This window comes from Sorex araneus, chromosome 6 (genome assembly GCF_027595985.1).
Source record: "Sorex araneus isolate mSorAra2 chromosome 6, mSorAra2.pri, whole genome shotgun sequence".
NCBI classification, from domain to species: Eukaryota; Metazoa; Chordata; class Mammalia; order Eulipotyphla; family Soricidae; genus Sorex; species Sorex araneus.
Genome location: NC_073307.1, coordinates 128,723,332 through 128,750,353, shown reverse-complemented (window position 1 = coordinate 128,750,353; position 27,022 = coordinate 128,723,332). Strand labels below are relative to the sequence as shown.

The following is a 27,022-nucleotide window of genomic DNA, read 5'->3' as shown; positions in this document are numbered from 1 at the left end:
CCCACCCACCCCCCTCTGGGGTGCCCCGAGTGAAGCAGCTTAGCATGGAGTCCAGTGACAAGCCACCTTTTTGCAAGGGGCTCCTTCCAAGGTTCCAGAGCTTGTTCCTGTTCCATCCGCCTTTGGGGAAGGTTGGGGCTAAGTGCCTTGGGATAGGAGCAGAAGGTATGTGTACAGCTGAATGCCACCAGCTAGCACATCCACTAGCCTCGTTTGGGCATCTCTGAAATGGGGCCTGGGTCCCAATCCTACTCATCAAGAGGAGACAACCATAAACGAGTCAAGCCCTGAGAGAGCTAGGGTGCAGTCAAATATATTTTTGACTGAGCAGAAGCATGTATTTGAAGAAATGTTTACTCTTAAGAAGGCTTTAATTGAAGAAATCTTTTATTTGACAGAATGTATTTGCAGGCATTCTTAAGATTCATATGTGTGAAGATAGGATATTATTCACATCGCACAGAAGAAGGATGCTTTATTTCGGTGAGAGTAAAGACTATGACATTATTTTAAAAGTTGTAATTGTATGTGATTATAATGAAAACTTGTGAGAAAGGTGATGTATGCAATGCCAAAGAAATAAAAATATAAATGGCATGGTTTATGGTCTGTGGACAAGAATAATCATACCATCACTCCGAAAATACACACATTGGAATCTTACTGAAATTATAGGTGATTTAGTTTATGTTCTTTATGCTTTGCTTTAAGATACGAAGTCTTGACATGACCACATCCCAGTCGGCGTAAGCTCCTTCTAAGTGACGAGATATTTCAGTTCCTGCTTCATAGCTGCGTCGGCCATGAAGTAAGCGCCAATTATCAAATATAATCACATCACCTAGACAAAAAAAAAGGTTCAGCATGAATAATCTTGAGTTTGAATGATCTGAGAAGTTAGAAAATGCCAACTTTTATTGCTACTTAGTTCATATCATGAAAAAGTATGCTTGGGCTAGAAAGATAGTACTGGGTTAAGGTATATACTTTGCATGTAGCAAATCCACTCTGATTTCTAGTAATGTATGGTGCCTGGAACACCCTTGGATGTACCCCTAGAAATTCCCTGACATCCCACACATCATTGGGGTTGACTCTTAAAGCTTCCAAGCACCGCATGGGTAACCTTGGTAGTCTCTGGAACTTTTTCCTCAGGCCCTCACTTTGATCGTCTGGCTGACTGGCCAAAAATCACCTGCAAGGACCCTGGACATCCTGAGCACTGTCTAAGTGCCTTCTCCCCAAATCAACAAGCCAAACAAAAACTAATATGCTTCTTCACATAAAAATATATACACATATGTTTTATATGATATATATATATACCCTTGCATATAAATACATATAGCTTTATATACATATACATAGTAGCTTTATATTTATACATATATAAATAGAGCATGCATATATATGTGTGTATATATATATAAAATCAGACAATTGAATGTATTTAAAATTTTATCCCCCACAGTCATGGGGCTCAAATCCAGGGTCTTACACATTCAAGGTGTACTCCATTACCGAGCCACATTTTACCCTGATTTAAGCTTTTAAAATTTAATCTAATAGTCTATCAGGCTCCTATAGACACCATTATAATTCACACTAAAATATTGCTATTTAAAGCAAATTAATTTTTATTTCTGATCAGCATTTATCTCTTAGAAATTTTTTTTACAGTTTAAAAGCTTAAAATAATTTAAGGAGAGTGATATGCTTGTTTTGAATTTTATGTGCATTATATGTAAGTTTGATAAAAATCCTGTAAAGTGGGTGGGAAGATAACTCAAAGGGCTGACACACACAGGGTCCCAGCTATGATCACAAGCACTGCATGGCTCCCTAAACATGATCAGTACAGCCTTGGTGAGCCCAACCACTGATAGTGAGAACCCCTCAAACAAAATAAATTAGGACAGAACAGAAAACTACCCTGAAAAAAAGTTTTAATATTTTTTGTACATGAGAAAAATAAGGCTATGAAAAGTTGAAAGATTTCCCCCTAAGCTACACTGTTATTACATGGAGAATGGATTCCAACTCTTTTCTCCCCTTTGCATTTTTTTCCCAAGGAAATTCTATTTTACCAACTACTGCTTTAAAAATAAATCTGTTGTGATTGATAGCCATAGGCTCATGCAGACTTCAGTGTTTCTTTATTATTTCAAAGATCATTTATCAATAAACTCAAGTGAAATCTCACTGACCAAATCATCAGCAGAAAAATATTGTGATTTCTTGCTATAAATATAAAAAAATCTTGTTTTATGTCCTGACCATGAAAGAGCCTCCATTTGTTGGGAAAGATGAGTAAGGAGAGGCTGGTAAAATCTCAGGGCTTGGACGAATGGAGATGTTACTGGTGCCCACTCCAGCAAGTCGATGAACAACGGGATGACACTGATACAGTGATTGATGTCACTTTACTGAGTAAAGATTGTCCAGAAAAAGACAGAATAAATTCTTTTCTATTGTAAACATTTTTAATATTAGACATATCAGAGGTAGGTAGTAATATCTCTTCTAGATCACTTGTCACTTGTTACTTGTTATCCTATGGATCTTCGATTTGCTCGAGCAGGTGCCAGTAGCATTTCCATTCGTCCCTGTTGCATCTAGTGTAGCCCAATGGTATCTGCTCACTCCAAGAACATGAAGAGCCTCAAATCTTTCGTTCAGGGTCTTGACGAAGAAGTATGACCTTCTTGTAGGTGTGCAGCCATGCAGTCTTTTGACATCCCATGGAATCCAGTTGGTAACATCTCCAGTCCAGCGGTCCTCTCTAAATCGCATTACATGTCTGGCCTATTGGATTTTCGATGCTTTGGCAAATAAGACAGTGTCCCTGAATCTGGAGGTCAAAACTCCAGATTCCTTGTCCCTGATTCTTGATTGTTGATGGAGTTCGAAACTCTGGATTTTTTTTTCTCACTTGAGTGAAATGTGATATTCGAAGCATAGCTCTTTGGATTCCTCTTTGGGATACCCAAATAATGTTCTCATCCTGTTTTCGTAGGGCCCAGATCTCTGAGGCATATGTTAGTGCAGGAAGAATTGTGGAGTCAAAAAGATGTGCCCAGAGCCAAAGGTTCTTCATTCTCTTAACAAATTCTTTGATGCACTTGAATGCATTTCACAATGCTCTCTTCCTTCTGCGCAGTTCTGGCGCCAAGTCGTTCCTCATGTTGAGTTCTCAACCCAAGTACACATAGCTGCGGCATTCAGAGATGTTTGTTCCACTGAGAGCAAATGGAATGTCAGGGACTAGTTCGTTTTTTTCATGAACATTGTCTTGGTGAGATTCAGCTGCAGTCCGACCTATCCACACTCAAGGTTAAAGTCGTCAGCATTTGTGCCACTTGGCTAGTATTTGGTGTTATTAGAACAATGTCATCAGTGAAATGGAGGTGGTATACTTGCTGATCTTCACTCCCATTCCTTCCTATTCCAGTCATAGCATGATGTTCTCAAGGGTGAAACTAAAGAGTTTCAGTGAAATGGGATTACCCTGCCCAACCCTTCTCTTTACATTGATGATCGCTTCCTTGTAGAATGGTGAGATCCTGGTGGTGAATCCGTAATACAGCTTGCAGAGGATCCTGATGTATTGAATTTGAACGCTTTGTTTGGCTAGGGCTTCCATGACCACTTCAGCCTCAAGAGAATCAGAGGCCTCCTTTAAATCGATGAACATTAGGGGCTGGAGAGATAGCACAGCGGGTAGGGCGTTTGCCTTGCACGCGGCCGACCAGGGTTCAAATCCCAGCATCCCATATGGTCCCCTGAGCATGGCCAGGGGTAATTCCTGAGTGCAGAGCCAGGAGTAACCCCTGTGCATCGCAAGGTGTGACCCAAAAAGAAAAAAAAATCGATGAACATTAGACAGAGTAGCATCTTGAACTCTTGAGAAACTTCAATGAGCTTGGTCACCTCGTGGATATGGTTGGTCATGCTGAATTCTTTTGGAACCTGGCTTGCTCAAATGCTGGTCCTTTGTCTAGTGTTCTGCCAATCCTATTCAGGATATCTCGAGTGAACAGCTTGCAGACAACAGACAACAGGAAGATTGAGCGTTAGTTGCCAATGCCGTGGATGTCTCCCTTCTTGTACAACAGAATGGTTCTGCTGGTTTTCCATTGGGATGGAACTTTGTCTTCGGACAGGTAGTGTGTGAAGAGCTGAGCCAGTGTATTGATGAGTACTGGTGGCAGATTCTTTAGGTGTTTGGGTCTGACCTTGTCTGGACTGGGTGCTGTACGAGTCTTTACTGATGAAATGGCGTGTCGGATTTTGGAAGGGAAAACATTGGGAATGACATATCCATCCTTTGGAATTTGGTATTTGAGCAGGTAGACATGGCTATTGAAGACATATGAGTAGAAGTCATGAATAATCCTCTCCATTGCTCTTCTGGAAGATGTGATAGGTCCATAAGAACATCAGAGGTCAGTTATCTTGGTCTTGTAATTGGTGAAGGACAGGCGAGAGTTGAGAATACTTTTCCCAGCTTCTGCCACATCGGCCAACACTGCTACACTTTTCTCTTTGAGGGTCTTCCTTTATTGCTTCTCTGCAAAGCTTTGCAAGTTTGGACGTTACCTATGATTGTCTGAGGCTCATGCCAAACCACATTGGTGAATGAGCTCGAGAGTTTCCTAAGACAGGTGTCTGTGACTTTTCCACTCTCAGCATTCTTCCCACAGTCATGGAGGTTATTCCATGTCGATTGTATTCCTCGTTGATGTTGTCAAGGATGGCATCTTTCCACTTGCCGCAATAGTGCCAAAGAGTTCCCAGTTGGTGGTCTTTCTGGGAGTTCTGTTCTTAAATTTAAACTTTGCATACTTTTCTCCCCACTCTGGGAAGTAGAATTTTGCATGAAGGAGTGGTGGTCTGATCCTGTTTGGAATTTTAGGACATCAGCGACATTGGTCAGGCAAAACCTTCGATTGAATATGATGTGGTCAATTTCATTGTGGAACTGTCCACCAAAGTCTTCATGGGAGTCTTCATTGTGGAGACTCCCATGTCCAACATTTAGATTTGGCCTTCTGGAACTGTGAGTTACCATGGATGGTCTTGGTTGACATGATGAACTCAGACAGTCTCTCACCCTGTTTGTTCCATTCTAGGCCATGGGTCCCAATGTGGAGTTCTTCAGGCGACCTTCTCAGTCCTATCTTGGCATTAAAATCACCTTGTAGAAGGTGTGGTCTTCTTTGTAGAACTTCTCCAGCTTCATGTACAATTTACCAATTTCTTCTTCATGGTAGTTGGATGTTGGTGCGTAGATGACGAAGATAGAAACTGCCGGCAGTGAGCCACATCTATTGAAGCTTAGTCGTCCAATTCAGGTTGTTAGGTATTTGAATGAATCAATGCTCATGGCCAAGCTCATGTTGACAAGGATGCCGATGCCACCGATGCCTCTATTGTTGCATGTTCCAAGAAACAGTTCTCCAGTTTTGAAAATAGCATGATGTGATTGATGCCTTCTCGTTTCGGTCAGACCAATAATGTCGTACTTCATCTTCTGTGCTTGCACCATCAGATCTTCAATGGATGCTTCTGATGCCAGCGTATTTGCATTGAAAGTACAGACAGTCATTTTAGTTCTTCTTCGTTTTGACAGTCTAGTTCATCCTTGAGATTAATCAGCCTCTCCTTGTTCATCCTTCTTAACTCTGCTGTATTGGGGGCTCTTTAAGTGTCAGGCGAATGAGGCCCATTGTTATTACTGATCTTCCAGATCAGATAAATTTAATTAATAATTATTAATAATTATTATTCAGTTGTTTTAGACAGAATTATCATGATGACTATATTTGTTTATAAGGGTAGAATAATCCTCAGTTTATAATAATTAATTAGTATCAGGATAGAAAACATAAGTTTTCAGTCTCCATATTAGACATGAAATTTTATTTGATCTATAACTTTTCTTTCAGGAATTTATTCCATCTCCCCGTCTCGACCCCAACATTTATTCCTCTGTTATAGATTTTTAGATTTGGTGCGCTTAAAGCTTACTTAGCAGCTTGTTTCAATGTTTTTAAAGTCTAGAGAATTTGAGCCAAAGAGATAACTCAATAAGCGAAATAACATATTAACATAATGACATTAATAACTCAATAGCTCAATAACATATAATTATTAATAATTGGATGTCCAGGTCCAATGCTTGGGTCCTTCAACCAGCACTGGGAGTGACCCTCCAGCCAGAGACAAGAGTTACTCAGAGAGCTACTGTCCCTAAAGACTCCCAGGTATGGCAGCAACAACAACAACAACAAAACAACCCATCCCCAAACAAAACAAAGAAAAATCTGGAGAACCAATTTATTATGGTGGGCCAGAAATTTGCTCTTTATGGACTAGAGTGATGATACAGAGGGTAGGGTTTTTGCCTTGCACCTCTAGGAGTGATCTCTGAGCACAGAGCCAGGAGGTACCCCGAGCATCACTGGGGGTGTCCCCCAAAACAAAACAAAACACCCCCCCAAAAAAATAGAAGGAAAAGAGAAATTTACTCTTTAAGCTGGTTCACAGCTCCTCAAAATTCTCATCTTAGAGATCTGTAAACCATACTGAAGAAAAACTGCTTAGAAAATTCTCTTCCATGTTTAATGATATAAATTCCACTCTTTACATTTGGGAAAATGCTCACCTGGATTCATCTTGAAAGTAAATTTGAAGTCTTTGCAGTTCATGAGGTCAACGAACTCCTTCAGAGCAGCATAAAAAGGTTGAACTCTTTCCACAGGTACATCGAATATTGTGTCTCTAGTTGCATTATTGAAGTTGATGCGAACCACTTGACCTTTATCATCTAATCTAAAATTTTTTAAGAGTAAAAGTTAGTGTTTAAGTCATAAGATTTTACATTTAAAAGGTGAATTGCTGCTATAATGCCCCCAAATTCAGAGAGAGTATGGAGAATATTGTCTGCCATAGAGGCAGGGGGAGGGTGGGAAAGGGGGCTATACCCAGAATATTGGTGGTGGGGAATGTGCACTGGTGGAGGGATGGGTGTTTGTTCATTGTGAGAGTGTAACCCAAACATGAAAGCTTGTAACTATCTCACGGTGATTCAATACAAATAATAAATAAATAAAAAATAAAAGGTGAATTGCTTTTAGGAAGTTTCTGGAATATAATATTAAATAATTAAAATAAACATACAAAAGGTATAAAGATGATCTAACATGATATTCATTTGATTTTTTATTCACTCATTTGGAAAATTCTTTCTTTTTTAAAATTTTAAACAGAGTTAATCCTCTGCGAAATGCTGGAGTTACTCAAAGCCATGATCCTAGAGCTATAAAGTTAAGTACTTGGGCTGACACTCTTCAGGGGACACATGCAATCCAGGGGACTGAATTCATGGCTTTACATATTCTAGGAATGTATTTTTGAGTTGTCTCCCTGGTCCAGGCAAGTATCTTTGAAATCTTTTTATATACCAGAATGATTCAAGTTAATGTAAAACAAATGTTACTGAGAGGGGCCATTTAAAAATATTTTAATATGTAGGAAAATGATTATTCTTTATTGTTTAAAAATAGATTTGGCATAATTAAAATATTTTTATGTTACAAATCCAGAGGCCCACTGTGCATATGTTTTAGCTATTGGATTTTCAGTTTTTATTTGTTGAGAGTCTAATTGGACAGAAAATAAAATTTATTCTTTGAATATTTAAAATGTATTTCTTTTTAATTCAGTCTCTAGTTTACAGGTGAGACTGAGGCAAATTCTTTGTATCTTTATACCTATACTATTTATTTTAGTATGTGAACTTCAAAATATTGTATTTCCTTTAATGCTGAACTACCAGCATTTAACACAAAGCTTGGACATAGAAGAACACTACTAAATATTTACTGAATATGCAACTCTTTATATTTCTTACCACCTATGGATCATGAACCCAACAGTATAGAAGAATACCATTTATAAGGTAAGAAATCATAGCATTACTAATTAATTTAAGCTATGCTAATAACAAATAGCAATGCATGAACATTGTTTAGTTATAGACAAAAAAACAAAGATACAAATGGAGTGGCTTTTCAATTAGTCATAAATCACCAACTAACATCACCTATTCTCTAAGTAGAACCAGGAGGAATTGATAAGAACTGAAGATGGGGAAGGCTTGTGGTTAAGTGCCTGAGATTATTCCTGGGCCAGCCAGAAAGTAGAATATGAACTAACAACTCTCGTCCCAAACTGATGGATCAAATAAAAATTCTACATGTTCCAGTGTTTGGTGACACTGATGGTGTGGAGGATGTCTGAATTACATTTAGCTAAGCACTCACAAGTCACAAGTCATAGAGTATGTTATTATTATTAATTTAGGTACAGAAGAACTGTATGTGGTTGCATAGGGGGGGAAAACTGTAACTGTGCCATTTTGTCTGTGACTTGTGCCTCGGGTTGATGTTGAATCATAATCAGCTGTAAGACCTAAGACCATGGTAAACACTAAGAAAGGATCATTAGAAACAATTCTCTGCTTCTCAAAGAATGTGTGAAGCTACCTGTTGAATCAACATAGGGAAAGAAAATAAATAAAAGGAATAGATTTTCAAAAGGATCCTAGATTCTTAAAATATGAAAATAGGCAAAGACTTACGTACATATAATAAAATATAAAAATGGAGAGCTGGAAAGATAGCACAGTGTGCAAGATACTTGCTTTGCCTGTGGCTCACCAGGTTTGATCCCCAGCACCCCATATGGTCTTCCAAGCTCCAGCAGGAGTAAACTCTGAGCACAGAGCCAGAAGTAAGCCCTGAGCATGGCTGGATGTAGCCCCAAAACAACCAAACAAAAATATTAAATGAATGAATATTCAATGAAGTGACTTCTTTAGCCAACCTCTTCTCCCCCACATCTTGTCAACACGAATACTTTGTGATCTACAATTAGAATATGAGTACATTGCCACTGAGGGACTCCTTTAACAGTTTCTAAATCTAAGAAACTTTGCCTTTTAATTTCAGATATCAAATTCTAGTCTTACTGTTCTGATCTATTTTCTATCCTTTCTCTGTATCATTTTCTATATCTGTCAGTTATATCTTTTTCTTTTCTTTTCTCTTTATTTCATTTTTCTCTCTCTTTTTTGCCATTCTTTGTGTTATTGGTAAGGTTGTGATGTGTTTGAAACTTTTGAGGGTTCTTTTAGTAGTCACTTAGGTGATTTTTTTTCTTCTAGAAGGCAATTTCTCAGATGACTTTCAGCGGATCCAGGAGCCACTCTTGGCAATTATCAGTCAAGAGGCCCCTATAGTTGAAGGCCAAGACCTGAGGACACATTGGTGCTTGGGCCCTGCAGTGTGAGGGACCACCAGACTCTCTGTTAGTGTTGGAGGGTCTCCAGGGCCACACTCAGATACTCTTGAAGGATCATGCTCTGCAGATCAAACCAGTTCCCACATAGACCAGAATCTCACACTTGCCTCGATACCATCTCACCAGTCCAGATTTATTTCTTTTATCCCTGCAACTCCTTGATGTGAATGTTACAAACTCTTTCCTATAATCTTTCTGTTTCTTTACATACCAGTGAAATGAACCTTGCAACTCACTATTTTAATGAAATCACAATTGTGTGCCTGATGGTGCAGGGTATTTCTTTCTTTCTTTTTTGGATTTGGAGCCACACAAAGTGTTGCTCCAGAGCTAATTCTACCTCCGAATTAGGGACTTATTTCTGGAAGTGCTCCATGGGTTATGCTGTGCCAGGATCATGTTCTTGGACTCCACCATGCAAAACCACCCTTTGAGCTAATTCCCAGGCCCTCTTATAGCGTATTAAGCTTTCATTTCTTAAAGTTCATGTATTTGGAAGAAAATTCCGTTTTATGAACAAACTCTTGAGGAAAAATTGGTATGGTGATTACTCCTGGTTGGTTGATTCTTTGAGAAATGAGATATTTGGTGGGATTATTTATTTGTCAGAGTGGAGCAATAGCACAGCAGGTAGGGCATTTGCCTTGCACGCATCTAACCTGGGTTCAATTCCTCCCTTTCTCTCGGAGAGCCTGGAAAGCTATCTAGAGTGTTCAGCTCGCAGTGCAGAGCCTGGCAAGCTACCTATGGAGTATTTTATATGCCAAAAACAGTAACAAAAAGTTTCACAGTGGAGACCTTACTGGTGCCCACTCAAGCAAATCGATAAACATTGGAATGACAGTGCTACAGTTTTCATTTGTCATGGAAAGATCCCTATGGAATGGCCCCTCATGTTAAATTAAGCTCTGCAGAAAAATGTTCAGATTATCAAAGGTCCTTGAATCTTTCAAACTGATTACATATCGTTCTTGATTTGGCCATTAAAAATTATGTGAATTTGAAATCAGCAGCAAATGTTAATGTTTATTAGTTAGTTAGCATTTATTCTGCCCTTTATCAGGCTCCATAGTATGGAGGTTCAAATGTTATTTTGATATTGAAATTATAGGATAATATCAAGTCTTTATGATAGGCATTAACATTATTTCATTTATACTGGCAAAGATGCTTTCATAAGCATCTTTCTTGGTCCAGAATGCACTATTAGTAAGAATAGGAGTTGTTTTCATATGATTGAACTTGGATTCAATAGGATGTATTGTGATAGCTTAATCTCATAAGTATTATGTTTTGCTCCAGTTCTCTTTTTTATTTTTTATTAGACTCCATTAACAATAACTCTTTCAGCAGCCTTCAAAATCTTTTTATATGAGATAAAGCATGAGGATCTCAAAATAATTAAAATATGTAGCCCTGAGGAAAATCAAATGAATTAGAGAAACCCAGGAAATTAAGCCTCCCCTTAAGTGAAACTTCTCTTTGTTTTATTTCCTGTTGTCAAAAATGCATTTTAAAGTGGATTAATGGTAACCACTTGGCATACTCTAGGGATATTCCTGAGATCTTGAAAATAACCAGATTCTGGAATTTTACTATAAAAAATACAAAGCTCAGTATTGATTCAGATGGTAACCATTTAGTTAATCACATTTAATAGATATATTCTATGCTTTTGTTTACTAGCATTGTTAGGATCTGTATAGTGTACTATAACTGAATGACAATTTGTTCTTGATTTTTAAGGTAGTTTTGAAGTAGTTGAAACTGTCATGTTAAAAATCAGGAAATTCAGTTATTGATTCTCTTTTCTTCTTTGATGGTTGGCCTCTTAGAGATTGTCTCAGGTTTATGCTGAACTACAATTTATTAAGCCTTTCTTTCTCTTGAACTATTCTTCCAATTTGTCATCAAAATAGCTCTTTCTCTCTGCAAAACAAACCCCCAAACAGAAGCTTCTTCATGCTGCCACTGGGTTTAGTACTCATGTTTAAGGCACCCTCACCTCTAGTCTGCAGTCTTTTCAACTGGCCTTGCTCATGCCCTTACTCTTCTATGCGCTATTTATAATAGCAGCCAGTCACCCAATTATACTGTAACCAGGATAATTTGTAATTATGCAAATATAGATCTGTCAAAATCTGGTGGCATTTCTATAGTTGACTATGGGTTAAAGTTGATGATCTTACAATGATAAACAGAAATTGATACAAATTTATCGCCAGCTGGCTCCTCCTTAAACACCTTCTTCATTAATCTGCTTCATACTGGATTTCTCGTTGTTCTTATTTCTGTTTGTTTGTTTTGAGGCCATACCTGATAGTGCTCAGGGGTTACTCCTTGTTCTGCAGTCAAAAATCATCCCTAGCAGTGCTTTAGGAACCATTTGGGATACCGGGGATTGAAACAGGGTCTTCTGTGCACAAGACAAACACTTTACCATCTGTCCTATTTATCCAGCCTCTCCTGTTGTCCCTTGAACACATCAGACATGTTCTTAGGACTTTGGTGCTAGCAGATTTTGGGAAACTCTTTCAATAGCCATCCTTCTTGTTTTTGCTCAGAAGTCATCTACTCAGTAAAGCTTTCTTCTACATATTATACAATAATACAATACCCACCCTCCCTATGCCTTTGGTTCTATAGATTTCCCTCATCCTCTTCTGCTTTTACTTTCTTTCCCCAAGCACTTTATTTTTTTTAACATTCATGATAATTTATACATATTAAAAAACTCAGATTCTTACCTGCCCTATCAAGTTGTAAAGTACTTGAGAATAGGGATTTTTGTTTGGCACTAATATATCACAAACAAGAGTGGCTGAACCCAATTTACTATACGTGAGAGAATAAATGAAAATCATATGTGTGCAACCCTAGTTTTATCAAGTCATTGTACCTAAATTAGACATTTATAGAAAGTAGATTTCAAGCTACACACACATACATATATACATATATATACACACATATATACACACATATACATATATATGCATACACACATATATAAGTATATATATATGTATATACATATACATACACCTTCCGGAGAGCCTGGCAAGTTACCAAGAATATCCTGCCGGGCAGAGCCTGGCAAGCTACTCATGGCGTGTTCATTATGCCAAAAACAGTAATGATAGGTCTCATTCCCCTGACCCTGAAAAGGCCTCCAACAATTGGGAAAGAAGAGTAAGGAGAGGCTGCTAAAATCTCAGGGCTGGGAGGAGTAGAGACATTACTGGTGCCTGCTTGAGTAAATCTATGAACAACGGGATGACAGTGTTACAGTGATACTTACGTGTGTAGTAGATAGCTGTAGTAGATAGCTGAGTGAATGTATCAGGGATTTGATTAGTTATTAAAATGGGGGGGTTGTTTATTTGTTTGTTTTGGGGCCACACCCAGTGGTGCTCAGAGCTTACTTCTATTAGTGGACTCAAGGACCATATGTGGTGCCAGGAATTGAACCCAGGTGAGTCTCTTGCAAGGCAAGTACCTTACTTATTGTACTATTACTTCAGCCACTAAATGAGCTTATTTTCATGCTATCTGGCTATATCTCTCAAAAGAGGAATGCAAATTAAGTTTTAAAATTGAAAAAACCCTAAAATTAATCAACTGAGGTCTGGTTAAATAAACTATGCTGTAGAATTACAATGTAAGATAATTATTAAATCAAAGGATGAATTTATGACATTCGTAGGTATTTGGAAAAATAAGGATAAAACAATTTTAAGTGAAAAAAAGAAAACAAAATGTTCTATGTAGGGAACATTTCATTTTTTTTCAATTTTGAGAGGCAACTCTGTTTTATTCTCAGCTGTTTGATTCATCTGAGAGTGATTTTGTTTCAGAGGTGAATATGTGACCCAGGAGTAGCCAATAAAAGAACTCTGGCTTTCTGGCTCTCGTTATGCTTCAAGGATACAGTTGGACACCTTTAGCATTGAATCATCTAGTTTTGTTGTAGTTTTGGGGAAAATAATGCATTTGTGGTCTTTTCAGAGAATGGAAACTTAGACATTTTAACAAATGTTGAAAATGAAGTCACACAGAGGATAACAAAACCAAAAAGAAAAGAAAAAAATAAATTTTACATGACATTGTTTAATTCCTGGATAGTCCTTTGCTTCTAGCTGGAAAGAATTGGACTAGTGTAATCATTCATAGCTTTATTGAAAGTATATTTTAAAAAAATGAAGTGTTTAAAACTTCACACATATTTATATACTTTTCCCTGTGTTATTTTTTTTAAGTTGAGTTACCATTATTTACAATACTGTTAATGATAGGGTTTCATGCATATAATATTCCAACACCAACATTTCCACTAGTGTTCACTTAAAAAATTAAGTATTCATCATATTCCAGTTATAATTATCAGTGATTAATAAAATTTATAAAATTTTCTTTAAAATTCATTATGAAAATATTTCATTATTTTCCTTTAAAATTTTATTAAACTTATTAAAAGTAAAGTTCTGGCATTAGTGGAAACTGATATAAAGTTTAGGTTCATACATCTTTTACTTTTTGATTGCTTTGAGAAACTTGTAAATGGTACTTACTCTATAATTTTGTGTTTGGATTGCACAGAAAAATCACAGTAATCCACTCCAATGTCTGTAAAATCCACAAAGGTAGAGGACAAAATCTGAAATGCCCGAGGATTTCTTTCCTTGAGCTTTCGGCATATGTTAAATCCATCTACAATTTCTGAATCACCCCCAGTGACTGTTTGTTTTATGCAATGAAGAAGTTGAACCTATAGAAATAGAGACAAATACATTTAATGATGTGTACTTATGTTTTTTTCATATGCACTAAAAGAAAGATTTAGAAAAAATGAACTAAGTAAATTACTTTGTGTCAGAAGAGAAAGGGGTTGTAGGAAAAGTTGCTAATATTCTATAGTTAATAATTAAAGACTGGCACAGACATGATAACTTTTCCTTAATAAACAAGAGGCACATTATCGTAATAGCTTCAAGGAGTGTGTATTTCATATTATAGTATTAAACCTTTCATACTGACTTTACAGAGAGGCTTGATTTAAATATGGCAGAGAAGAATGGATAAGATTTCAGATATATAGAACAGAATGCAGAAAGCAAAAAAAATGCAGCAATAATAATGGATATACCAAAATGCATACTTTACTGAGTATGAAAAAGTTTGACTACATTTGCAGGTCACAAGTGGTAGAATAGTAGACTCAGTAGAAAATTAGCTTGTTAGGAAGAATTTTTAATGTCACATGGTTTTCAACTTCCTCTTGGACAGTGTAAAACCATTCAAGGCTTTCCAGGGGCCAGAGCAATAGTATAGCACGTTAGGCGTTTGCCTTGCATGTGGTCAACCTGTTTTGGTCCGGTTCCTCATATCTCTCCTGAGCCTAGCTAGGAGTGATCCCTGAGCACACTCCACATTTAGTTCCTATCTTAATCAGAGCCTGGAGAAAAGCCTGAGCACAGCCGGATGTGGCCAAAAACCAAAACCAAAAGCATAAATGAGTTAAAGGTTTTTGAGTATGTAAGTAATGTAGTCAAGCCTGTATTAAAGAATATTAGTCCAGGGGCTGGAGTGATAGCACAGGAGGTAGGGTGTTTGTCTTGCATGTGGCTGATCCGGGTTCGATAACCAGCATCCCATACAGTCCCCTGAGTACTGTCAGGGATTCCTGAATGCATGAGTCAGGAACAACCCCTGTGCATTGCTGGATGTGACCCCAAAACAAAACAAAACAAAGCAAAATAAAACAAAAAAGAATATTGGTCCAGTGGTGTTACATAGGGTAAATTGTTGAAAAGCTGAGGTTTAGTGAGACAGAAACCACCTGGGAGTGGAATGTGTTCAGTGTAAGGATAAAAGTGCAGTGAGGTCGACTGGGGCTATGAGGAGGGGTAAACCCAGGAAACATTGAAATGAGGAATCAAAATTAAAGTATTATGATTTTCTTAATTAAAATTAAGGGACAAAGGTTAAAGTTTATTTTGTTTGGAAAAGTCTACCAGTAAAAATAAAATATTTTGAATGGAGTTGTGTTTCTATAATTAGACTGACTTTTTACTTAAACTAACATTATTCAACTGTGAAAATTTCCATCATATTAGGGAAAATGAAAATAAAAATAAATGTTTGGTGGATCTTGTGGACAGGAAAAGGATAACATAATCCAGTATACAGAGTAGGAGCCCGTTTGAGAAGGGCAAACAAATACCCATTTAGCTTGGTTCTTCTTACAAAAGATCTAGGATTATTCTGACTATCAGAAACTTCTGTGATGATGAAAATGTTCTTCTATGTTCTCCTATATTGTGGTCACTAGTCCCATATAAATACTGTTCTAAGGAAATATGATTATTGAGACTCAATAATTAAAATTTAATTTTTATCTAAATAAAAAAGCAATTATATGGTGAATAAAATAAACTTTTGGGAGTTAAAATAATATATTTTATATACCTATATTTTTAATGATGCACACCTAAAATTATAAAATGTTATAATGCAATGTTACTTCAATAAAAATCTTATGTACATACAGAGTGAAGATTTAAAAATTAATTTTACCCCTAAATTCACAGAATTATAACATTTGAAGATGTTATAATCATGCTTTTGCTATGTTGTCATAATGTAAGCTATGGCTAATTATGTTAATATATATTTTTAATATAATGACAGCTTTTTTGGGTTTTATTTTGGTTTTCAGTGTTAGGATTGAACCAAGGGACTTACTGGTACAAAACAAAGGCTCTCCTGGTAAGGTACATTACTGATACTATACAATTTCTAATTTTTATTATTATTTTTTTTTCTTTTTGGGTCACGCCTGGCGATGCACAGGGGTTACTCCTGGCTCTGCACTCAGGAATTACCCCTGGCCGTGCTCAGGGGACCATATGGGATGCTGGGATTTGAACCCGGGTCGGCCGCATGCAAGGCAAACGCCCTACCTGCTGTGGTATCTCTCCAGCCCCGACAATTTCTAATTTTTAAATGAAAAGATATAATGAATGACATGTTCAGCAAATGACTGTCTTTAAAATAATTAAGGAAAACTTAGTTAGCTAAGTGCTAAGTTGAATTAAAATTTGTATAGTAAGACATAACTAGTGACTCTCCTGCTACCCCCAAACAATACAAATTTTCTCAATATTTTAAATCTTACACATACATTGTTCTCAAATTACATTTACTTCTTAATTCCATAGAAGTCCTTAGAATTTGATATTTTAATTTCCATCTTATAGATAAAGAAAGTGAGACTGAGAAATAAATTTATTGTACAGCTGGTGATAACTCAGCTAACAAATGGTAAAAGTGATATTCAAACTTTAATCTGACTCAAAATTCTTGTAGGAAAATTCTTTTACTTTATGATAAAGAGAACAATATCCTTATGCTACTCTCAAAAATTCAAATACTGTGTGCTTTTAGCAGCCATTTCAGACTAATGAGCTATGATTTCATGAAGCAAGGAGACAACTAGCCTCAATAGAGTTTATGTCTTAAATTGATGCCTTTTTAGAAGCTAATAAGTATGTTCATAAGAAAACTATTTCATTTTGAAAATCATGTCATCATCAGGGCAATGAGGCGTGAAGCTGCATGATTAAAAAGACAATGACGAAGAAAATGTTAACCTTAAATCTGTCAAACTCCAAGAAGATAATCAAAAGTATAACTTTGTCTTGAGAAAATTAGCCTGTTATTGTAAAGTCCTTTCAGATTTGCCATGATGAAGTCATAGAATTTTTCAAAAATAACTCCTTAAAAAGTCATTTGATATCTTTTACATAGTTACATAGTTGATAGTTACAAAGTTGATATCTTTTACATAGACCTAGTTACTAGGTCTATGACTAGACCTAGTAACTGTCTGTTTTTGTGGAATTAAATTTCATCCATTATTGTAAAAGAGAAAAGATGATGGGACTTTATTACACATACAGTGTGTATGTGAAACGGTAAATATATGTCTGCTCTGTATAAAACCCAACTTTATTTTGTATCAGTTTTATTTAGAAGAAAAATATTTTGGTTCTGGATGTTACTTTATGTCAGTATGACTTTTGCCTCAGAGGAGAGCAAGCAAAGCAACACCCGTCTCATTCAATATGTGACTGCTTATCTTTACTCACATGCTCCAAATTGGTTAAAACGAATTTTCACAGGTACCTCTTCATTCACATTATTTCTTCTTTATTACTCTACCTTGACTTGCAGAATTTGTTTTATATATATATATATATGTATATATACATATATATACACATATACTTGCTAGAGTGATAGCACAGTGGTAGGGCTTTTGCCTTGCACTCGGCCGACCCGGGTCAATTCCTCCGCCCCTCTCAGAGAGCCTGTCAAGCTACCGAGACTATCTCGCCCTCACGGCAGACCTGGCAGGTTACCCGTGGTGTATTCGATATGCCAAAAACAGTAACAACAAGTCTCACAATGGAGACATTACTGGTGCCCGCTCGAGCAAATCGATGAGCAACACAGTGACAGTGACAAAGCTTAAGCTTAAGCTTTGGTATATAAACATTTGAGCAATAAAAAATGGAAACTTGAATAATAGCACAAACAGTTGCCAATTTTATGATTAATCTCCTACAAGAACATAGACATTTCAGAAATTATTTTAAGTTTTTCTGTTGGTGAACTAAGCTTTGGATGTTTCACTTTCTGCTAGAGACTGATGTGTCTTGCGCTTTTCTTTGCTTTTCATAGCTTCTCTGTGAAGTGCCTATTACATGTAAGATACTGGTTTAAGCTTGAGGTAGCGAGAAATATAAGATACACAGTTACTGTACTTAAGAAGTTTATAATGAGTTACAATGTCTATAATTATAATACATAAATTATTTTAATGATGAAGTCCAAGTCAGAATAGTATTAAAAAATTAGATAGAGGGTAGATTCAATTTCAAGTTTTCTGTTATTCCATGTCACCTTGGAAAGTATTTAACCTTGCTTGAATTATTTCCTCATGTAACATAAAAGACATGATTTTTATGTCTATCTTAAAGGAATATAAAGAAGGATCGAAAAGTCATACAATAAGTTTTTAAGTATAAAATGGGATAAAAATAACTTTGTACCCTGCCTCAGGAATATTTATGAAGTCATCTAATCACTTTTTCTTAGTCTTTCCACTTTAACACAGAAGGAAAATCTAAGCTCATAATAAATAGCAGACAACTAAAATATTCAAATTAGAACCTTTAGTTTTATAGTCTTTTTAAAAATTTGCTTTTATAATTAAAATTTTTTGATTCATATTTAGACTTTATCCTATTTAACGTCTTCAGCATATCTTTGGTGGAATCATTGAGCTGATTGTTTTGGTTTATAACCCCCAGACTCTTATAGAATCTATGGATTATATTTAGAACAAATTACATTGTATTTGTTCTCTCTCCACACCCTCTGCTCCCAACCAAAAGAGTGAGAAAAATCACTTCACTGTTATTTAGTTCAAAGAAATCATGTGGTGTTTTCCAATCAACAAAGTAACTTAAAACGCATGAACACAATAATAGACTAGCTGAATTATACTTCTGAGAATAATAATTAATAGTAAGGGCATAGAGAATATTTGTTTCATAAACATGATAGAAAAAGGCTAGAGAAAGAGGTAAGAAACTTGCCTGGTTTGATCCCCGAATTTATTGTTGTAGTCCAAATACCCTTTCCCCACATCCCCGTCACCACAAGCAACAACAACAACAACAACAACAAATACAATTGAAAAAAAATCTTATTTTGATTTTGTCCTTTTTTTTTAACCTTTAATGAGAACTGCCTAAAATTTCCTCTTTAATTTCCCTTTCAGATAAATAGTTCAGTGTGGTTATTTAACTTAGTGCCATTTTAGGTCTTAAAATAGAAACAAATATCTTTCAAAGGTTGTTTATTGCTATATATTTTTTGGGGGGAACAGAGGGAGCAAGTGGTAATGGGTCATACTGGGAAATGACAACTTCCAAACTTCTGGTTTATGTTTAGAAGTGACCCCTAAACACAGCTTGGCAACTGGAGATGTAGCTGGGGATTTGAACCTGGGTTGATTTCATGTAGGATAAGTCCCTTAAGTACTTATCTTTCTGGCTCACAATTTTATATGGGTGATTTACCTGGTAGTGCTAAGGATTACTTCTGGTTTTGTGCTCAGGGACTGCTCCTAGCAATACTTGAGATGGGACCGCACATGGTGCTGGGGATTGAACCAGTGTGACTATATGCAATGCAAGGAAGAAACTTAACTCCTCTTCAGCCCCATTCACTTTTTAATTTAGCAACATGATTCTTTTGTGAAAAAGCAGCTGATTTAGTAAAATGACATTTTGTAAAGGTGAAATAGAAAAAGTGTGATTGCTGGAGAATTTCTGTTTGAGTCCTGAACATTTCCATCCTTGATGAGAAATCCAACCCTGATTAGGTGGGAGAGAAAATGATTTCCAATATCACTGATGTTTCTCCTTATAGTGGCATGCTCTGTAGTGTGTCTTTGTAATTTCTATCATTGAAAGAAGTATCTATTTCTTCATCTTTAAAAGTGAAATAAATGTATGACTTGATTTGACTATGAAACACAGGACAGATAAATTAACTTACTAGCCTAGGTCTCCCTCCTCACCACAAGCAGAGCCCTGGCAGCCGAAGACCTCCAGAACCCAGCCACAGCCATGCTCAAGGCCCTTCTCCACATGTTTGGATGAGCCTCATGCATGAAGGAATTGGCAGAGGAACCCAGGTGTGCAGGACCTGGGGCTGAGATCTCTGAGCCTGCTCAGATCGGGACTGGGCCTCTTTCACCCAGATCCCCCATTTTCCAGTAGCTAAGTGGTCACACCCAGAAACTCCCCCTGATGCCATGCAATCCCGTCAATAGCCAACATCCAGAGACTATAAAATCAAGCTCCCAGAAGTGGGCAGCCGCTTTGCGGCCGCATGACATCTTGTAGCTAGTTCTCCCTCTCAGAGAACCTGGCAAGCTATTGAGAGTTTTCCTGCCCGCATGGGAGAGCCTGGCAAGCTTCCTGTGCCGTATTCATATGCCAAATACAGTAACAATGATGGGTCTTATTCTTCTGACCCTGAAAAAGCCTCTAATGTGGCACCGTTGGGAAGGATGAGTAAAGAGAGGCTGCCAAAATCTCAGGGCTAGGACGAATGAAGACGTTACTAGGCCTGCTCGAGCAAATCAAGGATCAATGGTGATGATAGTGATAGTGATAGTGATAGCCTAGGACTCAAAATATCTTGCAAACTTGCTTACTTTCTGGAAATTCTGCCAACTATGTGCATCTGCTTGAGCTGCTAGTAAGCTTTAGGATGATAGGTCAAGTGGTGCAGAGACAGATTATATTAGCCAAAGTCTTTCTAGATCACAAGTTCCTGGAGGGATCAGCAATAGAAAAACTTCCCATGTGAACACAAAAAGATACTGTGAAAATTTGTTCTAAACAATAATCTGCAGAAGAGTGGTAAATGTACATAGGAACCTCAAGCTGGGGTACTACTCATAAAATCTTCTTGAAACAAGCAAAATATGACAATTATTCCTAGGTGGAAAAATAAGAGAAATGTTTGAAAATATATAGACAGGGGCCAAGAAATATTCCAGTAGGTAAGGTGCTGGTCTTGTATGCAGCTGACCTGGGTTAATTGAAGAGCAGCAGGTATGGTTTTCCAAGTCCTGAGCACTTATCCAGGAGTAAGCTCTGAGTAATGCCAGGTGTGTCTCCCAACCACCCCCTCTCTCCAAATACATGGAACTCTAAAACTATTCAGGATTATTGTATAGACATTCTGTGCTTGGATTGTGTTTGGAGAAAGGTCTAGATAATGCAAATTGGTGAAACATATCCTCTCCTAGACTCAAAAAGGAGATGTTGGTCTGTGGCCTGCCTTGTGGAAATATGTTGAGTCTCACCTTACCCCAGGTGGATGATGGAGAGCTGGATAATCAGTGTGAAAGCTTAGCTTTCCAGTTGTGTAAGCCACATTGTTTGCATCAATTTTGTCTTGCACTTGCCAAGTATGTCTGTAAAATATAAGAAACATATGTTCAAACAGGCTGTCACTAAACAGAGGAAATTTGTTAGAATAACTTGATACATGGGGAAAATGGAAACTTTTCATTTTATGAAATAATTGCCATAATGACTATGAGTCTGAAAGTCTGAAGTTTTTTTGGTCCAAAGTAACCATTTCAGGATCAGCATCTTGTTTCCAAAGAGGAGTACATTTATAGCTTAGTCTAACCTTACAAAGTTTAGAAAGAAGTGTATAAACACTTTTAGCTTATTTTTAAATAGTTTGGTGCATTTAAAGAATAATATAACAAGGTGAAAATCATATAAGATAAAAAATATTTTAAAATAAGAACATTTTAGTGACATTGGGCACAGGTACAAAGTTGGTGACCTACATCTAGTTTCAAAATGTTTCCATTATTCCAAAATAAACTCTTTAAGCAGTTTGTTTTCCATTCTGTTTCTCCCAGTCCTGCCAGACTATCTACTTCCCAAACCCTAAAGCTTGCTTTTGTTACTTGTATTTTTGATGTCATACCTATAAGTCCATTATCCAATTCACTGAGATGAAGATTTATTCTTTTTTTTTGGGGGGGGGGGGTTGTGACTTTAGTTCTTTTATTTAGCTAAGTGTAAGAACCATTTTTGAGTTAATTTCTGTAGATGGTCCAAGAAGGGGGTTGAGATTCATTAATTTTTAATATTACTACCAAGGTATCGTAGCTTTCTCATAGTATGAATATTTATGTTTTGGTAAGCAATGACACTTTACCACAACCACCACCAAAGTTAAAAGTCCTATACCTATAAACCTATTTCACCTTATGCCTCTAAACCCATTTCATTTAACATGATACCCTCTAATTTTATCCAAGTATTAGCAAAAGGTAAGAATTCATCTTTTCTTGTAGCCAAATATATCACATTTTGTATATATACTGCAACTTCTTTAGTTAGACATCTGCCATTAGGTGCTTGAGTTGTTTGCATATCTTGATTATTGTAAATAGAATTGTAATAAACATGAATGTGCATAAATGCTTTCTAGTTAATTTTTTTTCTAGTTAATTTTTAAAAATTTTCTTGGGTCAGATGCCAAGGAGTGCAATTGTGAGATCATGTGGCAGCTTAATTTTTAATTTTTTGAGAAATCTTCACACTGTTTTCCACTGAGGTGAAATTGATTTATAATGTTATTAACAGTGAATGAGAAGTTATTTTTTCACCACATCCCCACAGTATTGGCTGCTTCTAGTCTTTCAAATATTGCCCTTCTCATTGGTATAATATATATGTTATATATATATTAACGATATATATATCGTTGTCATTTTGATTCTCATTTTTTTCCTTATAATCAGGAAAACTTTATATTTGCTCATTGATTTTCTTTGCATATTTTTTGAGGAAGTTTCTGTTCCACTTTTCCCCTATTTTTATGGAATTGTTTTTTTCTGTTGTTGTTTTAATGGTTGTGAACATTTGTGATTGCTTTACATATCTTGGCAATTAGCCCTTTGTCAGATGTATGGTGATTGAAACTTTTCTCTCATCAACTTGGCTATTGGTTGATTCTTATGCATTGCTGAATCTTTCCATTAAGACCTTAGCTTTATTTCTTCATGGTTGCTTTTGCTTTCTTTGTTGGTGGAGCAGAAGCATTCAAGACCCCCCACCCCTAAAATCAGTACCAAGAAGGATTCTGCATTATCCTTACTATTTCATTGGATTAGGAGTAACATCAATGTCTGGAGTCCATTTCAAATTATATTTTGTGCATGATGTGAAACAGGAGTACTGTGTCAGAATTTTACATGTGGTGAATCAATTCTTCTACTATATTTGTTGAAGAGAACTTTGCTCTTCCTTTTTTTGACCAGGTTCATTATCCACAAATTAACTGTGCATATATCTGAGGGTCCATTCTGGGTTCTCAATTCTATTACATTAGTCTGAGAATCTGCTAATCTGCTTTTATTTGAATATATATATTTATATATATATCCTATATATATATATATATATTTCTCAAATAATATATATATACCTCCACCTCAGAGTTACTTTGACTATTTTGAGGTCTTTCTGGCCCCATATAGATTTTTGTAGCATTTGTTATAACTACTTGAATAGTGCCATTAATAAATATATATTGAAAACCTATTTGATTCTAGGTGTTAGATATTTTGTTTTTGAAGTAACAGATTTTATTTAGAGGGTTTTGAGGGATGGAGGAAGGGATAAGCGGAAAAGAAAAACAGTAGGAGTGATGCTCTCAATAGAGAATGCAGGCTTCTCTGAGGATGGAGAGATGTTAGATATTTTTAAAAAAGATAATTAAAAGCACAAATACCCACCAAATTGAATATAGACCTAAAGCTAAGTGATACAATGATTAAACAAGATTAAGAGACTTGAGTTGGAGGCCAGAAAAGTATCATGGCAGAGATGATATTTTGGGAAGTATTCTAGAAAAATCTGAAAATATTCATAGAAACTTGAATAAGAGAAGAAATGTTAATTTCTTTTTATTTTTAAAATAAAATGTTAGGGATTCTTCCCCATCTCTGGGACTAAGAATGCAACTAACTTGGTTGTTCCATTTTTTTACCCTCATTACATTTAAGATGGAAACCCTGGCTTATGTGTCACTAAAGCTTAAAGAGTCATCCATATGTGATCACAAACTGGAAAGAGACTGAATCAAAATAAAGGAGGATTATCTATAACCTGCTGTAACAGATTTCAAATGTTAGTCAAGCAATATTTTTAATTTTAGTGACTCAAGCCAAGAAATATATATTTCTCACAAAGTTTATGTTACGCTATAGCCCATGCATTATACTATTGCCAAAATCAACATTCCAAGAAAAAAAAAGAATGATCAATATATAGGAAGAGATTTAAGAAGATAAAAAAACTTATAGGTATCATATTCTAAGATGACATTGATTATACTGAGAAGAAATAGCTATATTCACATTTTCTTTTCAAGTGAGAAAAATTGTTTTTTGCATTGATTAACTTACATTATCATTTAGAGTTCCCTATGATCAAGGGTAAACTGACTGAATTTTGCTGCAGTCAGGAGCTGGCTGACATTCAAGGTAAAAGTTTTAGGCAGGGAACAGATATTTTATTTGTTTGACACTAAGTGGCTTCTACAGAAATGGAGCTGTGACTTGGCTTCATCCAGAAGAGTCCTCCAGCCCTCTGAGCTAACTGGCAGAGGATGATAAACAATTTTTAGCTTTACAGTGTTTTAGGCACAATATGTAACCTAAAAGTTTATACTCACACATAGGAACTAATAAATCTCAGCAAAGAGGAGCACCAATTCCAATCATGGAACATTCTTTTAGTATATATAGCATAAATTGGGGGAAAAATCCTATAAATGTCATCTGGTCTACCTTTATACCTCCTTCTACAAATGAGTCTTGCCAACAAGGCTTTTGTTGATTGTAATTTAAGCTTTCGCTTTTTCCTCTCAAAATTCAAGGGAAATACAAAAGGAATCAATGCAAACATGATCCATCTGCTTGTGTTGAAACTTTTTTAAAAGCTCAGTTGTGAGGTCTTAGTGAAATGAAGGTATGTATACATGCATCTTATTAGACATAGGTTCTAATATTATTCTAAGTAAGAAATAATCTAAGTAGATTATTAACAATCATCAGATCTAAAGCAGATGTGGAGGACCATAGTTTTCTAAAAGTAAAGGGCAAGCTCAGTACAGAATGTTAAACAAATGGTAAAGATTTGATTGATTTTCTTCCTGGACAGATCATTGAAATGTACAAATAATCCTGTTTTGAAAAAAATCTATTTAAAAAAATGTTGTTGATGAAACAAACTTTGAGTTGAATTAGTCATGTCGAAGCATTTAATTAGAACTTTTCTTCATACCTTCTTTCCTATTTAAGGTATTTTAAAAACTCTTATTGAAATGATATTAGAGATTAATTTATGGGTTCAGTTTGACTGCTAATTCACTAGATTCACTGAATCTTTATCTGTAACTACTTATAGATATTTATCAAATTTTATGATACTAGTAATATTTTATGTACTTAAATACTTGTTTCTGTTAGAAGTTTTTGTACTCTACTTTGGATTTAGTACTCTGGGTTAGTAATTCACCCCTAAAAAGTCATACTGGATTTACTTAAATATTTTATTTTTTGGATTAACACTTAAATGATAAGATGCCCTCCACTTGTAACCCAAATTTATTATTAACAACAGCCACAACTCTTCATTCTTTTAAAATTTTTTATTCATTTTTTTAATTTTTAAATTTTATAATTTATCTAACATGTTTACATATTAATTAACATATTTGTGACCTTACTATAGTTATAACTCACCACTACCAAAGTGTGCAAGACACTCCAAAAATGTCCTTATGTTAATTCTAATCTATTTCTTAATTATTCCTAACACCTCATTTTATTTCACTGTTTTATAATGTGTTTTATAATCGTCAGCTAAGAGTTTATCATGGTTTGATACTATTTTCTACTTTGTTTCGATACATATCAGTGATTCGTGAGATCATTTAGTATTTTTCTTACTCTATTTAATTTATTTTTTTTAGCATTGTACCCTGCATCCACATTGCAGAGAACTGAAAGATTTTATTTATCATGTCTTATAGCTGTGTAGTATTCCATTGTGTATGTACCACAACATAATTATCTATTCATGTATTATTGAACATTTGGGGACAATCTTCCATTTTTAAAGTGTTGTAAACTTTTTCTCAGATTATGAAAGAATGCTTTCTTTTGATGATCTGTATCTATTCCATTGCATCCAAAATATAATGTTTACATGTTATTTTTATTTTAAAAGATAGAATATAGAATTCTGGAGAGAAACAACAGGTAAGGCTTCTTTCAGTCATGAGTACTTTAGCTGCCAATCATTGGCTTTTGTCTTATTTCAAAGGCAATATTAGAGTACTTGACAAATTGCTATAATTTATTTTTAAAAGTTCTCTTAATATTATGGACATTTAATTGCACAAATTTCTGAACGTTTTCATACTGATTTTAGGTGAGAATTAATATTTTTTGAACACAAACTAATAGCATGAAAGTAATCTTTCTGATGTCTAATGTTATTTTTTATTATAGGTGTTAAACTAGTAATAGCTGTCTGTTGTGACTACTGAGTAAAAACCAAGGAGGCAGTGGTCAAAGGGCCAAAGAGGAACAACTGTGTATTAATGTACTTGAAAATTTCCTAAATTGACTTCTAAAGGAGCAGGCAACTCAAATTGTTTTTCTTTCATTTATGAGATGATCTCATGCTCAAGTGGTTTTATTGGCAGCATTTAATTACTGTGAAACTTAACTGATATAATAAGCTAAGGTTCACAATGACCAAAAGCTCATGACTTGTTACTTAGAAAACCCTATTACTCACAGGAATCCACCTTTTAAAGTCTCTTCCTACTTGTTCTCCCAACAAACTATGGTCAGTACTAAATCTAAAACAATGAATCACTATGTGAATTTTAGGCAGAAGGAATTACTACAAATTTATAGTTCAGGCAATTCTTTTGGTTTGCTTCTATAGTATGAATTATTACG

At 35.7% G+C, this 27,022-nt stretch overlaps 1 protein-coding gene across 2 annotated transcripts in view; it reads right to left on the bottom strand.

The window, feature by feature from the left end:
• Window positions 1-457: 457 nt before the first annotated feature.
• Window positions 458-27,022, bottom strand: part of BBOX1 (gamma-butyrobetaine hydroxylase 1) — a 58,072-nt gene continuing 31,507 nt past the window's right edge. For both annotated transcript variants that reach the window (XM_004607961.2, XM_055141922.1), the window contains exons 6-9: window positions 21,325-21,430; window positions 13,938-14,134; window positions 6,668-6,834; window positions 458-841 (exon numbers count right to left, since the gene is read on the bottom strand). In XM_004607961.2, the coding sequence (XP_004608018.2) occupies window positions 681-841; window positions 6,668-6,834; window positions 13,938-14,134; window positions 21,325-21,430 (631 nt within the window). In that variant the 3' untranslated portion in view covers window positions 458-680. The remainder of the gene's footprint in view (window positions 842-6,667; window positions 6,835-13,937; window positions 14,135-21,324; window positions 21,431-27,022) is intronic.